The 24,532-nt window shown below is 45.2% G+C and overlaps 1 protein-coding gene across 3 annotated transcripts in view; it reads left to right on the top strand.

Annotated features, from left to right (window-relative positions):
• Positions 1 to 13,854: 13,854 nt before the first annotated feature.
• The window catches only part of ABCA4 (ATP binding cassette subfamily A member 4), a 130,006-nt gene continuing 119,328 nt past the window's right edge, over positions 13,855 to 24,532 (top strand). For all 3 annotated transcript variants that reach the window (XM_017660129.3, XM_036998093.2, XM_036998092.2), the window contains exons 1-3: positions 13,855 to 14,124; positions 20,724 to 20,817; positions 21,682 to 21,823. In XM_017660129.3, the coding sequence (XP_017515618.3) occupies positions 14,059 to 14,124; positions 20,724 to 20,817; positions 21,682 to 21,823 (302 nt within the window). In that variant the 5' untranslated portion in view covers positions 13,855 to 14,058. The remainder of the gene's footprint in view (positions 14,125 to 20,723; positions 20,818 to 21,681; positions 21,824 to 24,532) is intronic.

Genomic DNA, 24,532 nt, shown 5'->3' with positions numbered 1-24,532 from the left:
CTGGTTTAGTCTCATGTTTCCTGGATAACATATGCAGGGTCTGATGCAGAACTTAGTTATTTGCAGCTCTATCCTAAAGTAAAAATTACAGGCCATATAATTTTAATACAAATTGTATACATTCTAGATACTTTCTGTTTGTATGACTTTTACACAACTTCAAATACATCAGAATTATGAAAAAGTTCAAGCACTGCCTCTTAAACTAGAACCAGTTTTTCTGACTATAGGCCTTTAATTTGAAATTCCAAAAAAACCAAACAGCAAAGTCTGTTACTTCTTCCATCAGCCAGAATCTGCCCAGAAATATCTCTGTACTTTCCCTAATCTCTGCCAATTTGGCATTTATCCTTCTGTCTATACATTTGTTTCTATGTTGGATTTGATGTTATCTGTCACTATTGTGTTTTTCTAAAATGTGTTCTTACTGCATGTCCTATGATGGATATATTTTTGTCAATATCATCTATTGTAGACTAAAAATTCTCAGAGGTAGCACTTTTAATGCTATGGTTTTAAACCTTAATTCTGCATTAAGACCACTTGGGGAGGTTTGTACATTGAGCTGCATGGATGTTACCCCTGAAGGTTTCAGTTCAGTGGATGTGGGGTAAGCCCATACTTTGGTATTTTTTAAAAGCTTTGCAGATAGTTCTGATGTACAGCTAAGAGCTGAGAGGCACTCTTTTTCAATACCATGCCTAATTCTACCTACCCAAAATAATTGCCTGGCATATAGACAATCTTCAAAAACTGTTTACAGAATTGAGCTGATTTGAGGTGAGTTTCACTTGAGGGTCATTGGCAGTCATTACAATGAGTAATTCCCATGATTCTAGGTAAATAAAATGCTCACAAAGTATAGCTACACGTGCCTGAGTTGTGTCATTACACCCACCAAATTAGTGATTTAACCCGGACAGGCCGAATCTCCCTTATAATCAAAAAATTTTTCTTTTTGGTAAGGAGATTCCAGTTGCTTACAATCTAACACTGCAGGAGGAATATGCCTTTGTTGTCATTAAACATTCTTCCTAATTATAGAGTCCTTTCCATTGAATTAAAAATAGATAAATAATCGTGCATTCACATAAGGGCTTCACGTAAAAGATCCCAGAGCTGAGTTATATGATTCAATGTGTTAAACATCCCAAAGATTTGCAGATAATAAAACGGAAGTCAATGTTATCTTTTCTTAGTGGAAACCCTCTTGGTGGTTCCCCTGAGAGTGACTGGACTATAGCGATCCTAAAACTGGCCGTTAATGGGTCTTGGGTGGCAGAGACTGAAGGCCCACTCTGGCACCCCAGGGGAACATGGCCTGTCTTCTGGTTTCTGGAGTGCCTCACAAATCCTAGGTGCATCTGAATCACCCAGAAGGCTTGTTCAACATGCATAGAGCTGGACCTCATCCCCAGACATTCCCGCTGGGAGGCTTAGGCACCCAGCCTGGGAATGTGTGTTTAACAGCTATTCCAAGTTGCTTCTGATGCAGGTGGTGTGACCCTTACTGAAATTGCCCTGGGATGTGCCTTGTTTCCCCCCCGCCCCCCCACCCCTGCAACATACAACCTGCTCCCCTCCTCCCTCTGAAGAAAGACTATGCAAGGGCTTGACAACTTAAGCCATCATGGGGTTTTCCCAGGCGAGGTACACACTAAACTGGTTTTTTGACCCTGTTTTTTCACAAGTGTATGGTACACTAAAGAACCTTTTATGTCCCCCTGGAGACATTTATTCCTGGTTGAAATTCAGTCTCAGAGCCAGTGTTTTCAAAGCCAGTGAATTAAACTATCTTACTGAAGTGTGGTACAAATCCTACCTTTGATCTGAGTGAAAATAGAATACAGACTCCACTGAAACAACTTCAAATATAATCTAATCAAGAGAGAATACTGCCAAGTAACCTGACTTGGTAACAGTTTCTGTAACGGGGAGCAGCTGGTAAACAATTCCACCAAAGTGCTCATCTGAAATGGTGACTCAGTTGAGGAGACTGTGGGGGAAACGAAGAGTAACCAGCTCCCCAGCTGCTGCGGGGCCGCTGGGATCTTCCCGTCTGTGGGCCAAGGGCCCGCGGGGGGCCGCAGGCTGGCGCCTTCCCCGCTGCCTGCCGGAACTGCCCTCGGCGTTTTCCTCTCCTTTGCTCTCCAGTTCATTTTCCCTTACTTTTTCTCAGGACTGTGAGTAGACCTCTGGAACCCAGAGCCCTTTGAAGGGTATTTTTTGGCCTTTTAAAAAGATGATACATTTACCTGCAGCCTCTAAGTCAAAGGTCTCATCTCCAGGATTGAAAGGGCATCGCGGTTTATGAAACCAACCCGTCTTTTCCTCCCTGTGAATGTTCACGGTGTTAATTAAAGTCTATTGTGATGATTTCTGAAATGAGGAGGAAATGGGAAATTAGTATCCTGAAAATGAACTGGAACCCCAGACAAGCTGCCAATACGTGAGTGAGTCATCAAAAGGTCTGGCAGCTATTTGCCATCTCTCAGCACAGGAGGTTAGAATGGAAATCAGCGAAAAACAAATGACTCAGTTTTCCGTTTTAGAAAAGGCTCCCTTCCAGGTGCCCGATTTCCCTGTTTTAATAAAAGGGATAAAACCATGACTGATGAATGGCAGTCTAAGACAGAGAGCTAACGACTGCTGCTTGCGTTGCTGTCGGTCAGAAAGGGGATGCTTCCCCCTCATTGAGGCACTGGGGACCTTTTTTGCAGAATCTTAAGACATTATGTGCCAGGAAGATGAGATGTAAGTCAAAGGAAGAGTCAACCATGTATTTATTTCCTGCTTTATCAGAGACTCAGGTGGTGGGAAAGAATGAGAAAGCCTGTGTTTCTGTCCCAACTCTGCTATTTACAAACTAGGAGACCTTGGCAGGTCATCCAATCTTTTTGAGAGTATTTCCTCATCTGTGAAAGGAGAATAATATCTGTATCACAAGGCAGTTGTGAAGGACAGTGAGTTAATATGCCAGAGTTAGTATTCATTTTCAGCCCTATAAAAATGTAATGTATCTTCTGAAGGTTATTTGGAGGGATGGAGACAGTTATGAAGTCATAGAAATGCAGTGGAGAAAGGAGGATGTACTGTTATTACATTTAGACGGAAACTAGTAAATGTTTGGATGGACATACCTATTATCACAGGTGTATCTCTGATGTGTGGAGAAGGACCTGCACTATAAAAGCTCCGTCAGGTCATCATTGATTTCGGAGTATGGGTTGCAAACGCATCAACAGTAGACGTTTCCTCTCAAAGTAATTATAGCCGTCAATTAATGCTCTCCCGGTGGAGCACAGTGATGACTCTTCTTTTCATCTCCTTTAATCACAGCTCCCCGTGCAGGAGTTTTCAGCAGCCACCACGTACACCAACCCCAGGCATCAACTACTATTACTCCTACTTTACAGATGATGATCAAAGCTAAACTTAAAAACATTCCCAGGGTCATAGACCTAATAAGCAGTGGAATGTAGTTTCAAACCTAAATATGTCTGACTGTAAAGCATGTATCCTTAGCCACCCAAATCTTGAAGAGATTGACACAGTTTTCCATTGAATTGGAACAGTAGTGTTGTCTGTGTGACAAACTGACCTTGATTTAAGTTCTTATCTTTGAAATTGGTGCATGAAGATGAGAATATCACACACACACACACACACACACACACACACACACACATCTCTCCCTCACATCTGGCCCTTTCAACCATGAATTTGCCAAGGAGAAGTGTATAACTGACAATTGAAGAGTCAGAGGGCTTAGGTTCTTGTTTCTGCCTTATTCCTGACTAGCTCTGTGTGTTTAAGGAAGTAATTTAAACACTGAACCTTAATATCTTCCATGAAGTGGGGGGTCATGATGTTTATCCAGACCATTTCATGGGGAGTTGTGAGGATCAAGTGGGATGGTGCTCATGAAAGTATTTTCAGATACTGAAGACAGGGAGGGTTTTATTAAGAGCTTCTTCAACTAGAAAGAGGTTGGGAGGAGGTTTGGGAAGTAATATAGAAAGAAAAAGATAATCATTAACCCCCCACCTGTAATGTCACTTCCTTCATGATGCATTTGATCATTTAAAGAATTGTCTCTCAGAGTATGGTGTACCAACTGGCATACCACAGATTATTTTAAGAGGCATGTGAAATATGTATTTTAATAGTTCTGTACACTGAAGTATTCTAGAAAATATTTTAAAAACTGATTTCTCAGATTATTGTGAAGGAGTCAGCTAAGTATAAAAAGAGTCAATTCAAAGTGAATGAAACTCTATAAAGTACAGGTGTTAAACGCATCTGGCAAACGTGCTACAAATAGAAGGCAAATGACTTTAGGAAACACGGACAAAAGTTTGGTCTGTTTGAAAACAGTCCTATCTCAGAGGAGTTAGTCAGGGCTATCTCTGATTTATCTCTATTGATCCCTTCAAGTCTTCAACAAGGGCAGAAATCACAGCAAAGAGGGCTGTTGACAAAATCCCCAAAACTCGCCCCACACGCTCACCTCCCCTACTCTGGCTGAGGGCACTTACCCCAAAGGAACGCAATTTGAGTTAAAGGGTTGTTGCATTTCTTTTCTAAGAGATATGCCTTTTACCCTGCATCACATAGAAAACCCAAACCATGGATGCACCTTCTCCATGGGATGTGAGTCTCTAGTTTGAAAAGTGAAAATTTACCTTCAGTATCTTAAAAGTCTGATCTACTGTATTTCAGAGGAAAAGCCCAAGAGCCTTGGAAAACGTTTGTAACAGCCCTGCTGGGATTAATTCCTCAGTTTAGGTCCTGAGTGTCTGCCATTCTCTAGCTGCAGTTTCACTGCTACAGGTTGAAAGCCAGGGATAACCATTTTCCTACAAGGTTTGTTTTGTCTTTGAGGACGAGACTTTCACATAGGAAGGTGTGGATAAAATGAGAGTTCCTGTGGCCAGGATTCTCACCTGGCCCTGGTTGACTAGCTCACTGCACACCTGTGGGCAATACATGGCTGTTGACTATAAAAAGAGCTCCGCCCAGTGCTCTGGGTGCATGCCACGGTGGCAGCGCTGCAAGGCTGCAGGAGAACAGAGCAGAGGCTGGAGTGGTCGCAGCGATGAGGACAGAGACCCAGAGGATGGCTGTGCGGACAGTGGGGCCCAGAGGCAGAGACTGGCTTGCTGCATGCAGACTCACTCTGAGTGAACAGAATTTTAGTGACTGACCTTCCACCTGAAAATAAAGTTGGGTATAACCCTTTCACCCCAAGAACGTTTTGCTGTCATTTTCTTTGGTCACATTGAATCCATAGCAAACTTGCCTGGGGTTGAAACCCATTGGCAAGAGAGATGGCTTCTCCAGGCTTTGTTGAGAAACTAGTATTGACCTGATGTGGTCTCTTGAAAAAGCAACACAATTTTCTGTATTAAGGGACTTCACTGGACCATGTCCAGTCTTTCTCCAAATAAAATCTAGAAACTTGCTCTCAAAAAGCTGTTGAGAGAAAAATGATGAAGCACCATTTTTTAAGAAAAAGAACCCTTCAGGTATTTTTGTGAGGAGCTCCTGGTTTCACGCATTTTCCCTCATCATTTTAACAGCAAAATCCTGATTTTTAAGATGTAGAGAGGTTTAGAGATTCACTAGCAGTCCACAGCTGAGGCGCAGATCTGAGTCTGAGCCCAGGTGTGTCTTGTTCTAAAAACCATGACTTTCTAACATACCACATAGTGCTCACACTTAAATCTTCATTGATTAAGTGATAACGTGGGGTAGCTCTTGAATAATTCAATTTCATTAAAGGAGAAAAGTGAATCGGAATTTGATTAAACTGTGGGGACAGCAGCTGCTTGCCCACCTTTCCTGGGGGCTCCCAGCATGATGGCCAAGGGGAACTGCTTGGACTCGAGCACGCCAGGGCTTGTTACGATGACAGAGCAATATGCCCGCTGAGCTGAGCCCGCGGTGGACCCAGGGCAGGAGCCCAGACTGACACACCTCTTCCCGGCCCTCTTTCTCCGACGGCGGAAGGAAGCAGAGGGCCAGGGGTCTGTGAGTCAGGAGGAGGGGGAGTCCGGAGCTGTCTGAAGAGACTTCCCTTACCAAAAGAGGATTTTTCCTCTTGACAAAGTTAGCTGAAGGAATCCGACGACAAACCACAAGCTTTCCTTGTCAGGCTGAGCAGGCGAGGTCCACGTGACATATTTTCCCATGCCGTTTCTACCACTTCACAGAACGCTGCCTCAGGAGTTTTCATTATCCTTCTGTTCTCCCCACACTCAAGGTCAGACAGTAACTGGAAAATTGATATTGTTTTTGGCCTTGCTTGGCTTTGCCACATAGTGGGTACGTTGGAAGGGAGCATCCCCCGACCTTACCCCCATGCGGAGATGCGCAGAAACAGGCTTTGCACCTGTTGTTGGAACTTGTGCGGACACACTCGGCAGGGTCTGCGGAGATTCGCTTGCTGACCTCCGGACAGCAAACCCCAAGGGCGGGCGCCAACCCCTCCTTAGCATTGTAAAGCAGGAGGCACACACTTTCCACACAGGCAGTCAGATTACCGCCATTGTTTGTTTTACTAAACACAGATCACCACGAAGAACTTGCTCTGAATTAGTCCAGGCCCTGATTCTCAAAAACTACTTTTGGAGCTGAGAGGTCTCTTTCCCTCTGTTCTTTACCTTTGTCACTTCACTGTATTGCTTGCCCTTTGGAATGCTTGCTCTTGAGCCGAGCTCAGGATGCTCTGAGATAGCAGAGGGACGGGTCTGGCCCGGGAGCGAGTTGCTCAGGTGTTATCAGACTGCGTGGCCAGCAGCTCAAAGCCCTCGCTGGGGCTCCTGTGATAACAGCCCAGACTCATGGTCTGCTATGAAACACTCCTTGGCATGCCCTCAACTCTGTTATCTGGCACTTAATACCCAGAAAATGTAAAATCTCTGGGCTCTGGTGGGTTTTCTGAATGTCAAGACAGCAAAATTCTAAACAGCTTTTGAAGTGAGTGTATAAGATGTGCTTGGAATAGCAACCTGCCTTCTCACTTTTGACAACACTTGATTTAGTTTTATTTTGCTAGAGCAGAGCTCTTCCCTCTCCCCCACCTCACAGACTCCACAAAGCGCCCCCCACCCCAGGCCAAGATAGATTAAGTGCAGACACTTCCAGATCCTTACTTTCCACATGCATTATTTTCCCAAATTGATCTGCCCTTGATGGAGGTGGGTGAACATAGGTGCTTCATATAGTCTGAAGAATGAGATGAAAGTTGGTCCAACTCCCAAGATATGATCAGGGCAGGCTGTCCAGGAAAGAGAGGGATACAGAGACCCAGTGGGGTGTGGCTGGGTGCAGGTAGATTGAGGTGGACGATGAGACATGGAAACAGGACCATGTTTTCCCAGAGAGAGCAGACCCTTGGAAGAATCCAGTCCTCTGGGAGCAGAAATAACTTACCTGGGAAAGGAATCTCTTGAAAACATTTTTGTTGGTGCCAATGATTGGTTTAAACTGTCAAGCCGAATTGAGTAACAAGACTCTACCTGTGATTTGCCAACTAATTAGATGAATACATTAGCATTTGTGTGTGTGTGTGTGTGTGTGTGTGTGTGTGTGTGTGTGTGTGTATGTGTGTGTGTCTGTGGGGGGGACAGATTGTCTATGAATAATTTGGCCCCTAAGAATTCTACACACCATATGCAAGTTACTCACTCTCCCATTGTAGAGAGCTGACTAAACAAATATTTTGCTTAGCAAAAGCCCATTGGAGGACAAAAGAAAGATGCGACTATCTCTAAATTTGCATGATTGTTACCAGTTTATAACTCCCAAAGTATTTTCACATTATCTCACTTAGTCTCCTTATTTTTCCTATGGCACATTTAAGATAGGAGCGCCCAGGGTGCACTCCCCCAACTCCCTACCTCAGCTTCCTGAGCAAACCTGCACGTACAGCCTGCTGGCCTCCCTACCCACGGTGTCCTGGAATGCAAGCCCCCCTCCTCCCCTCCCCCTACCCCGCCACCGCCTGGCTTGCCCAAGGCTAATTCCTCCTCCTCCCCTGCCTTGGGACCCCATCAATCAGCCCCCACTACCTTTAGCATCTTTCTTTCAACTGACTCTTTCCCACAGACTAACAAGACCAAATCCCTCCTGTCTTCAGGGAGGCAAAGACCCGCTTGACCCCAGTGTCCCCTCTAGCTCCTGTCTCCATCACTTCTGCCTGCACAGTCCGCTTCTTAGGGGGCTGCTCTCGCACGGCTCACTCTTCAGCAGTCTACTGTCTGGTTTCTGCCTCCCATTAAACCACTCTTTCAGAGCTCAGTCATCAGATCCAAGGGACAGCTTTCGGGCTTTCTCCTCCTTGCCTTTCTTGAGCCATTTGGTGCTGTGGACCAATTCCTCCTTGAAACATCTGCTTTCTGTGATCTCCAGGACACCCCTCTTTCCAGATTTTTCCACATCATCTCTAGCTCATCGTGCCCAGACTCCACTGGGTTCTCTTCCTTCATCTGATTTCCAAAAAAAAATTTATAATTCAACTATAACACACACAGAGAAAATTACAGATCACAAATTCACAGACTGATAATTTTCACAAACAACACAACCAATTAACTAGCACCCAGATCAAAAGAAAGACTCTTTCCAGTACCTCCAGAAATACCCCTGGAGCCTCTTCCACCCACAAAGAGTAGCCATCATCCTACAAAAAATCAGAGATGAGTTTGTACTTTAGGTAAGTGTGGCTCACAAATGCTTTCTGTTGGGCTCTTTTGTTCAGTTTTGTGGATGAGAGAATTATCTGTATTTTTGGAGCTTTCGTTTGTTTGTGCTCATTGCTGAACAAGCTGTGACTGGGAGAGTACATAACAATTCATCTGTCCCTTCTTCTGTAACGGGCATTTGGTGCAGTGCAGCGTTTTGCTATTAGAAGGTGTGATATGGTAAAACACTCATGTGCTGTTTTTTAAATGGTGAGCTCCCTACATGTCCATCCAACCTAGACGTCTCCCTCTACCTAGTCCTCAAGAGCAGCTCTGAAATATTCAGGGGAAGTAGATCAGCAAAGGTTTCTCTGACAAGACAGCAGCATCTCCTCTCAGAGACAGAAAAAAGCTCATGGAAATATTGCAGGTGAGTATTCTTTCAAATAGTACTGTTTTGATAAGCTAAAAATTCAGTATCTGCATATTATCTAACAATAATAGCAAACTGAAGTCCAAAAATCTTACAAGAAAGATTAAATTAGTGCCTCTGAATGTGCAAAATTCTCATCAGAGGGATGAAATTAATAAAATATAATTCATTTCTCAGTGCATACGACCAATGACTCTATAATGCCACTAAATGGTTAAGTTCAATTATTTTGGCCATTAATTTCTACTCAACAATAATTAATGATTGGGCCTGGACCTCTTTTATGACACTTTGTAGCTGTTCCTAGCAAGGAGATGTAGAAAATGGGCATGCCAGTCTCCCTGCAGTGAGTTCCAAGTCAAGGCAACACATGCTAGCTGGCCACCACGAGGCTTGCTATGGAGACCATGTCAAATGACAGTCCAGGCTGACAGCTGAAATTGAGCTGTAGATTTTTAGGTAAAGGCAAAGTTTTGGGATTACACTTGCATCAAGCCTGTAAAGAAAATTTTAATGTATTTTTTATGCTGTTGCTTTACTTAATAATTCAAAAATTATTTTTGTTTTGGTATACTCATTCTCAGAAAAAAATGTGAATTTAATTCTAGTAATATGGGTAGTACTACATAGTAATAGATACTAATTTTATACTATCCTAAAGAGATGGGGGGGAAATGCACTACCCAAATTCTCATGATTTCTAATGCTTTCTCCTCCAAAGATATTTTTAAATATGGGACTTTCAGAGATTATTTTTCTGGAGAAATTCCTCTGCTCTGTGCCAAATGGTTTTGAAATATTCATTTCTCTCTGATGATAAACTATGTGGTATTGCTTCTACTTTTAAAAACAAAGAAAAAAATGTGTTTACAGTTTCACTTTGAGGCTCTTTGGAAAGAATTCTTGTAACATTTAGTGAATAGTAAATAAGTTTTAAACAAAAGTTCCTTCAAAACTGGGAATAAGTACCAATATCCCACTTGATTCATGGGCCACCAAAGTATGAACGATCAGTTGTTCTAACTGGCAATATTTTAGTAAAGTATGAAAATGCTTCAGCTCCAGCTAATAATGTACAATGAGTGATGTGATTTGAAGCTGCAACACATCTTCCTCTGTGGTACCCTTCACACTGCTTAGTGTGTTTTTAAAAACTGTCATCTTTTCCTAATACAAGAACTGGCAATACTGAATATTTCAGAGTTCTTTTACTTTCTCATAAGACATTCATGACAGTTCTTCTCCTTTAAATTTTGCTGCCACCCTATTGAGATTTCTACTTTTATTCATATTGCAATCATATACCTACCCAGGAATTTCATTCAGATACATTCCAATAGGCTGCAAATACATTTATTTTCCCTATGCCAATTGGTCTGGCTCATATCCTCTCCTTGATTAAGATTGCTCACATCAGTCAGGAATCTTTTGGTTGTAATTGATAGAAGCTGAACAAGCTAATTTAGGCAAAAGGGGATTTTAGTGGAAGGATTGGGGTGTCTTACAGCTGAATTGCTTTAAAGAAAAACCGGAGCAGCTGTGTCCTACGGACAGCTGGAAATGGGGACACAGCTGCAGCTGGGACTCACACTGTCTGCCTCAGCCTCTCTGTGCATTCCCCTCATTCCCCTTTACTGCAGATCAGATTTCCCCATGGGGGTCTGGGGGGCCCACAGCCTCCGGGTCTCTGCTAGCCCATACAGCACTTTTGTGTGCAATTAGAAAGGGTGCTCCTCTGTGTAGGGGCAGCCTCACAGTTGCATAGTTTAGTGAGCAGAAGGCACAGTTATGAAAAGAAAAGGGCATTCCCTTTTTCTTGGATGCAGCCCTCTCCCAGGGCCCAAGGTTGGGTCAGCAAAAGTAAGTGAGCACTCTTTGCCTGGGCCTCTTTGCACAGAGTACAAGCTGAACCTACTGACCCGGCATAACGTCTACTTTCTCTACTGTCTCATAGCTTTGGGACTTCTGTAGTGATGGACTCATACTTCTCTCAGATCCACTGTCAAAAATTCTGTGAATAAGCTCTGATTGGCTCAGCCAAGGTCACATAGCTACACATGACCAGTAGGCTATGGCGAGGGCCCTATAGCATTTGCAGGCCAGCCGTACAGCCTGCCGTTAGCATTGGAGCCATCCACAGAGAAGCACAGAGCTTGGTAGGGCAGGCAGCCAACTCACTGGCAATCTCTACAGAGCTTTGGATTTTTTCTTTATGGGTAACTTTCATAAACTGATGCTTATTAATCTATTGCACTGTTATCAAATATTATTGAGTAAACTGAGGAAATATTATGTTATGCAGGACAATTTAAGGAATTTCAGGTATTAATTACCCAGTGATTTAGTTTTGAATTTGGTAGGAATAAACTCAAATTTAGATATCAAGATTTCCTCGTTTATCTTACAGTTCTGATGTCTCAAAACTCCCTTTATGCTTACAAAATAGATTTGTAATGCTTTCTGCTTCACCTACAATCACTGTTTTCACAGAAATATAATATATTCAATGATGTGTTCCAAATAGAATTTTTTTAACTGTGAATTATTTTCCTCCAGTACTGAATTTTTGTTTGAAGAATATCTGGTACAAGTAACAGAATGTGTTTTCCTTGATAACACTGAGTTTCACTTCTCAGAAATAACAAGGACAAAAATCTTTAGAACTTCACCACTTGTCTTGGCAACTTTGTACTTCTGAAGGTAAATATGGTTGATATGGTCCAACACTTCACAACTCTCAACCCATGTGCAGGGTCCTAGCTTGCATTCTCTACATTTACTTCAATTCCAGATTTACTTCAGTCAGTTAGTGCTAATGGTGATTATTATGAAAACAAAATATGCAGTGAGCACCATTCTTGATTAACTAGGTATATTCTTAGAAAAATTTGAGAAAACTGAGAACACAGGCTTTTATTTTGACATAGTTTTTAAATAACTGTAGTTACCTAAGGGGTTAAGAAAATGACACCAAAATATAGTTTAATATTGAAAGAGTGTCCTCAACATCACTGATCATTAGGGAAATGCAAACCAAAACCACAGTAAGATATCATTCTACACCCATTAGAATGGCTATTATAAGACAAAACAAAATAAAAGAGAGAAAATAAGTGTGGGTGAGGACATGAGGAAATTGGAACCCAAATGGGAATGTAAAATGGTGCAGCTGTTAGGGAAAACAGTATGGCAGTTCCTAAAAATGTTAAATATAGAATTGCCATTTGTTCCAGCAATTCCACTTAGTGTCTACCAAAAAAAATTGAAAGCAGAGACTCGAAGAGATACATGCATACCCATGTTCACAGCAGCCTTATTCACAATAGCTGAAAGGTGGAAACAACCCGATCACCATAGACTGATGAATGAATAAACAAAATATGGTATATAACTACAATGAAGTATTTGGCTTTGAAAAGGAAAGAAATTCTGGCACATGCTACAACAGGAATGAACCTTGGAGATTGCCCTAAGTGAAATAAGCCAGGCTCAAGAAGACAGATACATGATTCCACCTACGTGGGTACCTAGAGCAGTTAAATTCTTAGAGATGGAAAGTGAACAGGGTGGTTGCTGGGGGAGGGGAAGAGGCAAGAGGTGGTTACTGGGCAGTAGGGAAGGTGTCAGTTTCATACGATGTAAAAAGTTCTGAAGATGGATGGTGGTGATGGTTGGAAAACGATGTGAATGTCCTTGACACCATCATACTTTAAATATGATTAAAGTGGTAATTTTATGTACATTTCATCACAACAATAAAAAGAAGACTAAGTGTCAACATCAACAAATAGATTTGTTCAGGCAACCCCAGCTAGGTGGGAATAATGCTATTGGGGTATCATCATTTGAATTATAACAAAGTGCTCGTAGTTTAACTTTTTCTTTGTAACTCAGTGAGAAGTGGATTATGTTAAAACTACAACAGAACTCAATTTACATAGCTGATATATGATGGCTACAACTTTTTTTCTTCCCTTTGGGAATTTGGAAAGAGGCATATTCCTTCCCCACAGCACCGCCAGCCGCTCCCCAAGTTCACCTTCTCTGGGGAATCTGCTCAGTCACTCCCAGGGCTTAGCCTTCAGCCTCTCTATTGATGACTCCCAAATCTGGTGCTCCATCTCAGAACTGCCTGCTGAGTATCTCCACTCAGAGGTCACTTCATAGGAGCACAGAGACCTCAAAGCTACTTTGCTCCTGGGAATTTTTAGTTTCTATCTCCTCAAATCTCAGAAGTTGCTTCTCTTTGAAATACTCTAGACCCTTGAGACCTAGGCTCTGGCCTCTGAACCTGGAGGGATTCAGCAACATTTTCAGCACAGGCTCCAAGGAGCCACAGCTAGTGATCAATTTTAGCACAAGAGATAAAAACTATTTACCTTCCACTAAGTTCAGAGATGCCCCCAATAGCTGGCCTAAAGTCACTATAGAGTAAGAGAAAGGGCTGAAATAGGGAGAGAGCACTTCAGATGTGGCAAGTGGGTTGATTGGACTAAATGGGGTAGTTGAACCCTGGAAGGCTATTGCAGAGGACAAAGTCCAGCATATATTTAGGCAAAGATTTTGTCCCAAACTGAAAGTCAGTGATTCCCAAAGGCATCCCCTTAGGGAGCCCTTGGAACCCCTATGATGGAGGAGGGGGCCTGAAGGTCTTGGTTTCCCATTTCCTTTCAGTTTGCTTAGTACCCAGTCACTTGTGTCTTTAAGTTTCTCTTTCTCTTCCTAAAAAGGAGCCAACATTGTCAGTCTGCTTTCCTCAACAAACAGCTTACGTGTAATTAAAAGGGATTACACTTGGAAGGGGGAAACCAGCCTTTAATCCCCTGAGAAGGACACAGCAGCCTGAGCTGGAGGTGATCTGAGCAGCCTTTCTGTGCACTGCTGTCCGTACCTCGACAGAGGCTCCTATGATCATCTGCTCGTGTGGTGGGCTCCAGCATGGGCTTCTTGAGACAGATCCAGCTTTTGCTCTGGAAGAATTGGACCCTGAGAAAAAGGCAAAAGGTAACAGGTGCATTCTGTGGTCTCAAAGTGAGCTTGGAAGGAGGACAGGGTGGAAGACTGGCTGTGGGGAAGAAGAGAACAGATTTGTTCCAAGCATTGAATCTGGATCAGTTCAGGGAGGTGGAACAGGGTTTTCCTGGGCACTGGAAGAATATGAGGGAAGAAAGGGGGGCCTGCTGCAGAACATCTGAAGACCTGCGATTCAGTGTCCCAGTCACGGTGCAGTCAGAGAGGATCTAACGGGCTAGGGCATTAGCTAAGGGCAAAGCTGGTAACTGATCAGGTAAAACAGACTCCAGGGTATCACGGAGGTAGCAATTGCACGACACAGCTACCACCCCCAGAGCTGAGGAAACCAAGGAGAGAAAGTGGAATTAAGACCTGGAAACACAGAGGAGATGTCCGTGGAGCTGAAACTCGGGCCCAGGAGGGCAGGTGCACTAAAGCTGCTGCGGGGTCCCTGAACCTGGCCTCTGGCCCAGTCTCATGAGGAGGGAGCCCTGGCTGGTGGGTGGGTTTGGAGCTGAGGGACAATAGCACAAACCAGCACAAAAGGACACAATCTGTTGTGTGCGTGGATGGTCTTTCAGCTGTGTGTGGCTTGGACGGGACTTAGGGAGGCTGGACACAGAGCTGAGTGAGGATCCCCTCAGACATGGGGCACAGTCCTTAGGCTGCTTTCCTTTGATTAGCTGGTTGGATTTTTAAATTAGTGTTGAAGTTACTTGCCCTCAGGAGCCAAGTGCTAGCAGTAGAGACTCAATCCCTTTGCTCCAGAGCTTTCCTTCTAGAATGAAAATACATAAAACTTAAATAGGACACATTATTAAATTCATTCATTTACTAATTTATTCCTTCAATCAACAACTATTAATAATCACTAAGTACCGTGACAGGTGCTAGGTACAAAATGCAAACAGGACAATCTCGGTCACTGATGACATGATGTTTTTAGTCAGGAATGGGGAGGAAAATCTAGTATGTGACTGTTCTGTCACTCACTCTCTTTCCCATAAGAAATTAAGATTCTTGATTTTATTCTCAATGTGCTTTTCATTGTCCTCAAAAAAATATACCTAAGGGCAGTAGCTACTGGCCTGAAATGATTTCGTTCCTGTGGCCAGCATGTTGCCATTAGAGGGAATAACCTTATTTTCAAAGATGGGGTTTGTCTCACTGGCCCTCACAGTCTCCACTTCCTTTCCCTGGTGTTGGTGGCTGTCCTCTGTTGGGGACTTGGGGGGCTTCTAAGGGGAACACACTGTCAGCCCTCTGTGGTGAGATGGGGCCCTGCAGGCTGAGCACCGTGGCTGGGGACCCTTCCAAGGTGTATGCAGTCTGGGCTGACATTCGTTTGATGCCATTCCAATGGCCTGGGAATTGATCTCTGTCTGGTGCACCTCCAGCCAGCCTCCCCACAACTACCACATTCTGGGGATTTCCAGCATGCTAAGTGTGAGGGAGGCAGGCCCCACAGTCCCCAGTCACTCTGGGAGGGGGCTGGGTCTCCTTCCATAAGCTTTTGGTCCTTCTGGAAGCTTCTGTCTCCTCAAGATGGTGACTCTAAGGAGGAAAAGTACAACACACTTAGCCCATAACACAGCTCCTAGGTTTTAAATTCCTCAAACTTCCATGGTTTGGGGTGTTTACTACTGTGAGCAAGAGCAAAAACAGATACCAGAATTCCCCATTTCTTCTCTCCCAATCCCTAAAGGCATAAGATGAAAATCTTCAGATCTCTATGTTCCTCCCTCCCTTTTTTCTTCCTCTGTTAACATTTATTAAGTGTTACTAAGTGCCTGCCACTGTACTGCACCTCATTTAACCCTCACCTCAGTTCCATGGTAGGTATTACTGTTTTCCCCATGAGTCCAGATGAGGTCATCAAGTCTCCAGGAAAGGTTGCTGACTGGTAGGGCTGGACCTGGGGCTCCAGGACAGGCAGACACGGCTGTTGCCCCATACTGTCCCCCTGTATCAAGCTCTATCTAATAGGCTGGTCGTGGAGACCACAGAAATAAGGGGGCCATCTGATTTATCATCCAGACCAAGGCAGTTTTGAAAGGGAAAGAGACACTATTTAACAATCGCAGCCGGACAAGAAATGTAAACTAGTACTGGACCTGGCAAACTGAGCTGTATGGTCGCCCTGTATCTCCCATACAGCTGGGTGAGTCGGCCACAGGCCCGTCCTTATGGACTGTGGGGTACGGGGGGCCTGTGCCCGCACACACTTACTGACCCAACATTATGTGCAACAATGAGCAAAAGGAAGCACCTGGTGGGGGTGAAGTTGCACTGTGGGCACTCAGAAGAGAAAAGGGGTGGAGAGGATGAGAGAGGACTTCCCGAGGAGTTCATCCTTAGAAAGTGCATGTCCAAAGGCAGGAGCTCTGTCCGCTGCACAGGACAAATGCACGTTGCTGCAGGCCAGGCGCCATGTTGGGGCGGGTTTGTAGAGACCATTAGGTGTGTCTCTTGTCCCCAGAGCTCATACTCTAGGGCCCCTTGGTGTCATCAGCTGGCCCCAGCTTCCAGGTGAGGACAGGCTATTTGGGAAGGCCTGAGGGCTCCTGGGAGTAGGGGGCCTATCATTTCCTGGGCCGCAGACCCAGGCACCTGGTACAGCTGCCCCCTTCCGTCCTGGGCCAGCATCAGGCAAGGAGAACCTGGCAGGTGCAGGGAACCTGAACAGCCTGCTGCAAGTGTCCCCAGGTCTTGAGTCATATTAGTCCAGCCACAGAATCCCGTCTGGGTTCTCAGAGCAGAAGGGAGAGTCATGCAGATGACTTCCAGCCTTGGCTTCCCGCTTTTAAATTGGAAACAGAGTGGGGGGAAGAGAATCTAACCGGCAAAGATTTAAAGCAAGCACACCTCTGCCCTTCCCTGGGACCCCTCCTCCCCCACATAGACTGAGTGGTAAAGAGGCAGAGGAGGGGAAGCAAAAAAAAAAGACAGAGAACAAGGAAATTCCAGTTTGGGGGAAAAAAAAGAAAAATTTCCACCGGCCCCTTCTGAGCCTGGGCTGGGGTTAATTAAAGTTACAGACATGTATAAAAGGAAGGGGCGGGGGGGTCAGAGCCACCCTGACAACATGTTTTTAATTACACTGTGGAATTTCTCCCTGGGGTATGCCTGCTCACACTGGAGCATCAAGAACAAGGGTGCCCCTCTGGAGTGGGGTTGCCGAGCCAGCTCTGGGGAAGGGAGAGGAGGTGGTTGGGAGGATTGGCCCAGCTGGAAAAGAAAAGAGTCGCAGGTGGTCTCTGTGCGGGCAAGAGTGCGAAATGCAGCCCCTCCAAAGCAAATGCTTGCTGAGCTTCAACAGTAACGCTGACCTCTCAACAAGTGTTTGTCAAAGATTGCCAGCCAGTGGTTCTCAGTCCTGGCTGCACACTGGAATTACCTGAGAAGTGTAATTTAAAAAACAAACAAACCCCAAAACCCAAACTGATGCCCCATCCCCAAAGGCACTGGCCAAACTGACGCGCCAGGCCTGGGCTCCACCCAATGCCAGCATGCGGCCCCTGGGGACCGCAGACTTTGGTTAGTGAGGGTGATCCATTGAGGGGCAGGGATTATGAGCAGAAAACAGAAGCCCTGACTCAGAGAAATGGTGAAGCGGAGCACCACAGGCCAGGCAAAGAATGAAGGAGGAAAGGAAAATTCTCAGCTGGCCTCCCACTGAGGGCGGGCTTTTATTCCAGTGCCCTGCAAAAACCGGCACTTCACCAATACGCAGATGAGTGAGTGAGTAGATGAGAGGGTGGGCAGCTAGTACTGCAGAGATGGGTGACATGCACCAGCTTGGCTTTGGAAATTTATCCACGGACAGTAGGCCAGCCCCTCCCCCTTGGTCCAAACCTCTCTAATGGATGGAGAATGTGACAGTGTGTGATTAGTTTCTTAGGAAGCCCTGTCCTTCCAAACTGGCAAATAAGCAGTTCTGATTCAAAGAAGGGAGGGAACATGAATGTGAGTGGAGGGCAGGCCTAAGAGCTTGCAGATGATTTTAATTACATCTCCTTACTCATGAACCTTTACAACGTGTGTCCCCTACAGTGTCCCTGTGATCTTTGTGAGTACAGAGGGTCATTAATAAATGGCTCATTGTTCAATGTTCCTTGTGCCGGATTCTGCTTTAGATGTCTTACATGGTTGATTCACTTCAATCTCACAACTGCTCTGAGAGGTGGGTCCTGGTATCAGCCCCCATATTACAAATGAGCCCCTGAGGCATGGAGATTAAACAGGTTACCCAGGATCATACAGCCACTAGGGAGCAGGGTTGGATAAGAGCCTCAGTATTGACACTTAACCCTCAGTGTACAGTGTACACAAATTAGTCCCATTTCACAGATGAGAAGACCGAAACTCAGCAATTGAGCAAGCTCCAAAGTCATTCTTCACCCAGATCATCTTATTCTCAAACCAGCATTGGTGTGAAACATACCAGACTACTCCCAGATAGACATTGCTACATGGAAGGAGGCTGATTTACTTGGCAGAAAGCCACGGTTGCCAATAATTGTCTTAAGGGTCAAATGTGTAGAATCTTGACTGGTTGCCTCATTTCCTTGGTGAAGACACCGGGAACAATTTCTGGTTTCATTGTTTGCATCTCTCACTCCCATTGCTATCTTGCCGGACTTGCTCCCCGACTTACTCACTGATGGCAGAACCTAGGATGGAAGGTGTGAAGCCAGCCATCCAGTCCATGCCCCTAGGGGTGCCATTTGTTCAGTCTGCAAACTGCTAGTGGCCTAAGCTTCTGGGTCACCTGGGCTTTCCCCAAGGAGCCTCCTAGACCAGTCTTGACAGTTATTGGGCACCTATTATGAGTCTGGCCCTGTGTTGGGTGCCAGAATCACAGTAGTGATGAGGGCGTGCTCTCTGCCCCCAGGGAGGGTACGTCCAGAGAGGGACCCATTTCCATGAAGGAGTACCACCCTGATCTATGGTGCTGATGTGACGGCGAAGTGCAGGCTGCTGTGGGAACATCAGTGCTGGTCTAGGCAGGGTGAGGTGTTAGTGAGATGGGGTCACTGGGGGAGAGGCTCAGCCCCTCCTCCCTCGGTCAGCAGGCCCTGGGGGAACTGCCAACATTCCAGCAGCTGTCAAGTGTGCTTGGGGTCATTTCCTTTAACATTGGAAGGGAAGCATCCAATACTGGTGTTTTTCTGTCTCGTGGGAGAATGTGTAGGGGGAACCCTGAAAAGTGAGTGCCTTCAGGAAAATCTACTATTCTTTCTTCTGGCCACAATATATGACTGTTGTCTTTGCCACATTCTCCATAGATGTATTTTGAATAAAATATATCATAAAAAGTTACAACTACTTACTCACCACCTGCCCTAAACATTTTTTGCTTTTTCTTCAATGCATTATCTTTTCCCTCCAATGACTTACAGTATAATTTGTAATAGTTTGGTTGCCAATAGACCTTACTAGCAGGAAAGAAACAAAATTTATTGAGTACCTGCTAGGGTATCCCCCATTTTGCTGAGCGTACATTTCTTTGGAAGGAACAGCAAAGGGTTAAATTAAAAACCATGAGAATGGCCCTTAGCTGATGTATCCACACTAAAGTCTCTATTCTTAGCCATCTGCTTAAGTTCTCTTTCAGATCTTCTGTGTTTCCTTCCTAAGGTCTCTGGAGGGGGGTTGCATAGAAAAAGTATTACCTTCCCTGATTCACATTCCCTTCTCTCCCTCTCCTCCCACATAACCCCACACCTCCAACCCCACCCTCATGTGTATTCATCAGCATGGGCTGCAATAGCCAACTGGTTCTTCCTGTGGAGTCAAGAGTCCTTCAACTCTAAAATGAACCTAAATTTAAATGCCAACTTTCAACTGTATGTTGGTATCATCAGCCTCTTCCAATATTATAAAAACCCACAGCAGTATATGCCCTGCTTTGTTTCTTTGTTAAAGAAAAAAATGTCAGAAAATCCAGATTTCTGTTGACTTTGCAGTGGATCACAGAGCCATTTGCTCATTCATTCATCCAGGGACCACATATGCAAGGTCTGATGTGCACTGGGAGGCAGGACAACACAGAGGGGCAGAAGGAACACTGGCCCTGGAGACATGAGGCTGGGCTTTGGCACCAGCACCGTCACTGCTGTGGTGACACTGCTTGGGTCGCCTGCCTTCCCTGGGTCTCTGTGTCCTCATCCACAGACTGAGAGGTCACAATGAGATCTTCACTACCTGTGACACCAGCATCATCTGGGAGCTTGTTAGGCCCAGGAAATAGGGTGGGACCCTACAGAATCAGAACCCACATTCACATGCACAGTGACAGCCACCAAGCACTAAGGCAGATATTTTGATCCTTGATAAAAGTCCTGTGCTGATGCAACTTCAGAAAAATAGAACCACAGTAGAACCCAGATGGACACACAATCCTGTTAGTCTGATACATCAGGGCAGAGGCAATGTGGGACAAGGGATGAAAGAAGAACATCCTTTAGGAAACAGGCCACAGCCAAGCCTGTTGGCTAAACTGCTGCTGATGTGTGTGCGCTCTGGCTCTGCTTCCTATGATCTCCCAGCATCACTGATCTTCCTCTTCTTTTGTTTTGCTTTTCCAGATTCGCCTTGTGGTAGAACTCGTATGGCCTTTATCTTTATTTCTGATCTTGATCTGGTTAAGGAATGTCAACCCACTCTACAGGCAACATGAATGTAAGCATGATGGGGGAGCCTTGGAAACACCAAGGTCCAATCCTTTCATTTAGAACAGTCTTGGGGGTTGGGGTGCCAGGGTCAGATCTGCTTATCATCATTTTATGCCTACAGTGCAGAAAATAAAGACTCATCAGCATTACACAAACTAAGTTTTTAATCCTACATGTTCTTCGCAAATACTTGTATGTGGTTACTGAAAAATTTGTGATTATTTTTCGTTTGTTTTTATTGGTTCTTTTTTTCTATACCAAAAGTCTTACTAGTTTTAAAGGATGCAGATTATAGATGAATTTTCTGAAATTGTTTGGAGACCAATTTAGGGATATGTTTGTTCTATATAGTGCTGGAGAAAAACAAAAAAGTTTTCTGTACAATTATGCCTAATAGAATATTATTTCTTACATCCCAGAGGGGTCCTGGGACCTGAGTCCCTTTTTCATACTATGTCCCTTCTAGGAAAGCCTTTCTCTGGTTTCTGGCCAGGGTGATATCTTCTCCCTCTAGCAAGCTGATGAGGAGACCTCAATAAAAATGCAAAGCTGCTCATTAACTCATGCTCCTCACCTTCTCATTCATGAGTTTTAAGCCTCTTCCCCCTTACCCCCTCCCTACTTCTGTCCATGAGTCTATTAGAACATCTGTCTGTCTCCGCACTACACTGGGAGTTTGAGAGAAGAGACCCTGTCCCTGGCACCCAGTGCAGGGCCTGGTATATATTATGCTTCCTGTTTCTTAAATGTTGATGCATAAAAGAAAGCACCAGTGGGGCCAGAATCCTCCCTGCAGGGGCCCAGGCAACTAGGGCCTGCATCCTGCTTGGTCTCAATAACTGACTCCTTGTCTTCATTTCCTGTCTTAAAGGCCATTTTCCCAACAAGGCGATGCCCTCAGCAGGAATGTTGCCATGGCTCCAGGGGATTTTCTGCAATGTGAACAATCCTTGTTTTCAAAATCCCACCCCAGGAGAATCGCCAGGAATTGTGTCAAACTATAACAACTCCATGTAAGTGTTGAGATTCCTACCATACAGAGAGGCAGTTGTACACCCCTTCATTCTGCGCCTGTGTGGGAGCGCACACATGTGCACTCACAGAGCACGTAGTGCTGAATGTTTCTGTGGCCTGTTGAGCCCTTAAGCTGTTAGCAGCAGGGCATGTCTCCTCTCTGGAGCATTCTGTTAGGGCACTTGGGGAGAAAGTTTCAAAATAAGGCTACCTGACATAACATTTTGGTCTTTATATTCCCAAGATGTGACCTAGAGCACAAGGGCAGCACCCTGCTGAGATGTGCCTCCTGCCTCCAGGTCACCCCTCTGCTTGGTGGCATCATCAGATGAGAAAAACTCAGGTCTCTTCTGTTCCCTTACATCACTTTAGCCCCCATAAACCCTGCAGAGGTCTGTTCCTTTAAAAGCCTTCTTGTACATCCAGAACCTAAAAAAAAAAGTCAGAGGACCTTGTGAGGGTGAAGGAAATCAGGATTATAAAGTGAAGTTTGCTCCTTGCAAGAAAAGACAAATTTCAGATCCTCTGTTGTAAGTGCCATAATTTCCCTTCAACTGCAAGATCTTAGACTATAACTCGAAAGCAGTGGTTCTTAACCTGCAGGGCTGAATGAAGACTATGCCAAGAAGCTGATGAAAACTGATGGCCCCTCTCCCAAGAAAAATAGACACACACATACAACACTACATTGTGCCTGTGATTTCAGGGGACTTGTGACTGCAGGTTAATGACCTCTGATATAGGGGCAAATTTCAAGTAAAATCCCACAGGAAGCCAGCCTACCTTCAGAATTCCCTTTCAGAGCAGGAAGTAGAAGTACACGAGGTGAGCGTGTTCTATTGACAGAGACTCAGTGGTATGGACAGGGTCACCCTTCACCCCCGGGCTGACCTTGGGCTAGAGATTGTGGAATCTGCACTGGAGGGTCACTAACAAGGGCCTGTTAAGGAACAATTCCAACAACTTGGATAAACACCAGGTCAGATGGAAACTGATATTTGGTTACTCCAGTTTTTTCCTCAGAGGAGCTCTGGATCTAATTCCTCTCAGACAAACCTGCATTTCAACTCAGCCTAATACTAAGTCAGCCTGATGCTCAGAGGCTGGGAATGAATTGTGGACACATTTGCCCTATAGCGGCAGCGTTGAGCGGTTATGGCCAAGACTGTGTGCCCCACAAGCCTGTTTCCTGACCCCTGGATTAGAGGAAGATAGAAAAGGGAACACCTCACTTCCCAGGAAAGCTAGGGAGGCAACATTTTAGCTGGGCTCACATGGCTGCAAATGCTGCCTGGAAAGTAATTTACAGTCTGCAGTTTCAGCTGGGTCTCCTTCAGGCTCCTGAGAAGAAACAGCTGCCCATCTGGAGAGGGATCCCACACGGCCACACAGTGGAGGCTAGATGGGGCCTCGGTGGGACTGCAGGTGATGTCTATAGATTGAGGGGCGGGAGTTGGGGAAGGATGGCTTCAGACTCCGGCTACATTTGGCATTCAAGCCAGGGAACCTGGGTTTCACACACACACATTATGGGTGAGATATTGGCTTATTCAAGGTTCTTTTCCTTGCAAGGTGCAGAAACCCATTCAAACAAGCTTAAGCCCCAGAAGGAAATGTCTCATTTGGGCACTAGACCCTCTGGCAAAGCTAAGGCAGCCAGGCAGACCTCAAGAGGGGAAGAACAAGAACTGGAGAGCTGTCAGGAGCTGCTCTTTCCCACTTGGGCCTGCAGGGTCAGCCTCCTTGTCTACGGACCTCCAAGGTCAGCATCTACTCCATCCGCTCTCTCCGTGGACCAGTGTCCTTTGCATCTCAAAGTCCAGGCCAGTTCCCAGCAACTTGGCTTGGACAATTGGAAGAGCATTCTTGAATATCATTCAGATTCCTGGATACAAATCTGGTCCAGCTTCACGCTTCTTGTCCACTCTTCTTGTCAGCCATGGCAGAGGGGTGCATGTGTATGCATGCAGGTGCAGGGAAGAAGTGGTGGATTAAGTATGGCTGTCAGAACTTATTATGAATGGTAGAAGGGCAGGTCTCAGAGAAATGGGCAATGGCTCAGAAGAACCTCCAGTAATGTCCATTAGTATCACCTCTATGGATAAAATGAGAGTTCCTGTGGCTAGGTTTCTCACCTGGCCCTGGTTGACTAGCTCATTGCACACCTGTGGGCAATGCATTGCTGTTGACTCTATATAAAAGAGCTCCGCCCAGTGCTCTGGGCATGACACAGTGGCACGGCTGCAAGGCTGCAGGAGAGCAGAGGCTGGAGTGGTGGCAGTGCTGAGGACAGAGGCCTAGAGGATGACTGTGTAGGACGACCGTGCAGAGAGGCCCAGAGGATGGCTGTGTGGGACAGTTGTGCAGGCACAGAGGCCCGGCGGATGGTTGTGCAGCCAGAGAGGCCCAGAGGCAGAGACCGGCTTGCTGCATACAGACTTGCTCTGAGTGAACAGGATTTTAGTGACTGACCTGGCACTTGTAAATAAAGTTGGGTACAACCCTTACACCTCAGGAATGTTTTGCTGTCAATTTCTTTGGTCACATTGAAGCCATAGCGAACTTGCCCGGGACTGAAACTCATTGACAAGACAACCTTGTTCACAATTTCTCTGGACAGGAGACAAACAGAACATAGGGTTAAGAGGTGACCCAGCCCTGCCAAACTAGAAGACTGAACAAGTTGCTCACTACCCCTATGTGTTAAT

The sequence above is a fragment of the Manis javanica genome, chromosome 4, assembly GCF_040802235.1.
Source record: "Manis javanica isolate MJ-LG chromosome 4, MJ_LKY, whole genome shotgun sequence".
NCBI lineage: Eukaryota > Metazoa > Chordata > Mammalia > Pholidota > Manidae > Manis > Manis javanica.
Note: the sequence above shows the minus strand (reverse complement) of the source record. Positions and strands in the feature narration are given on the sequence as shown.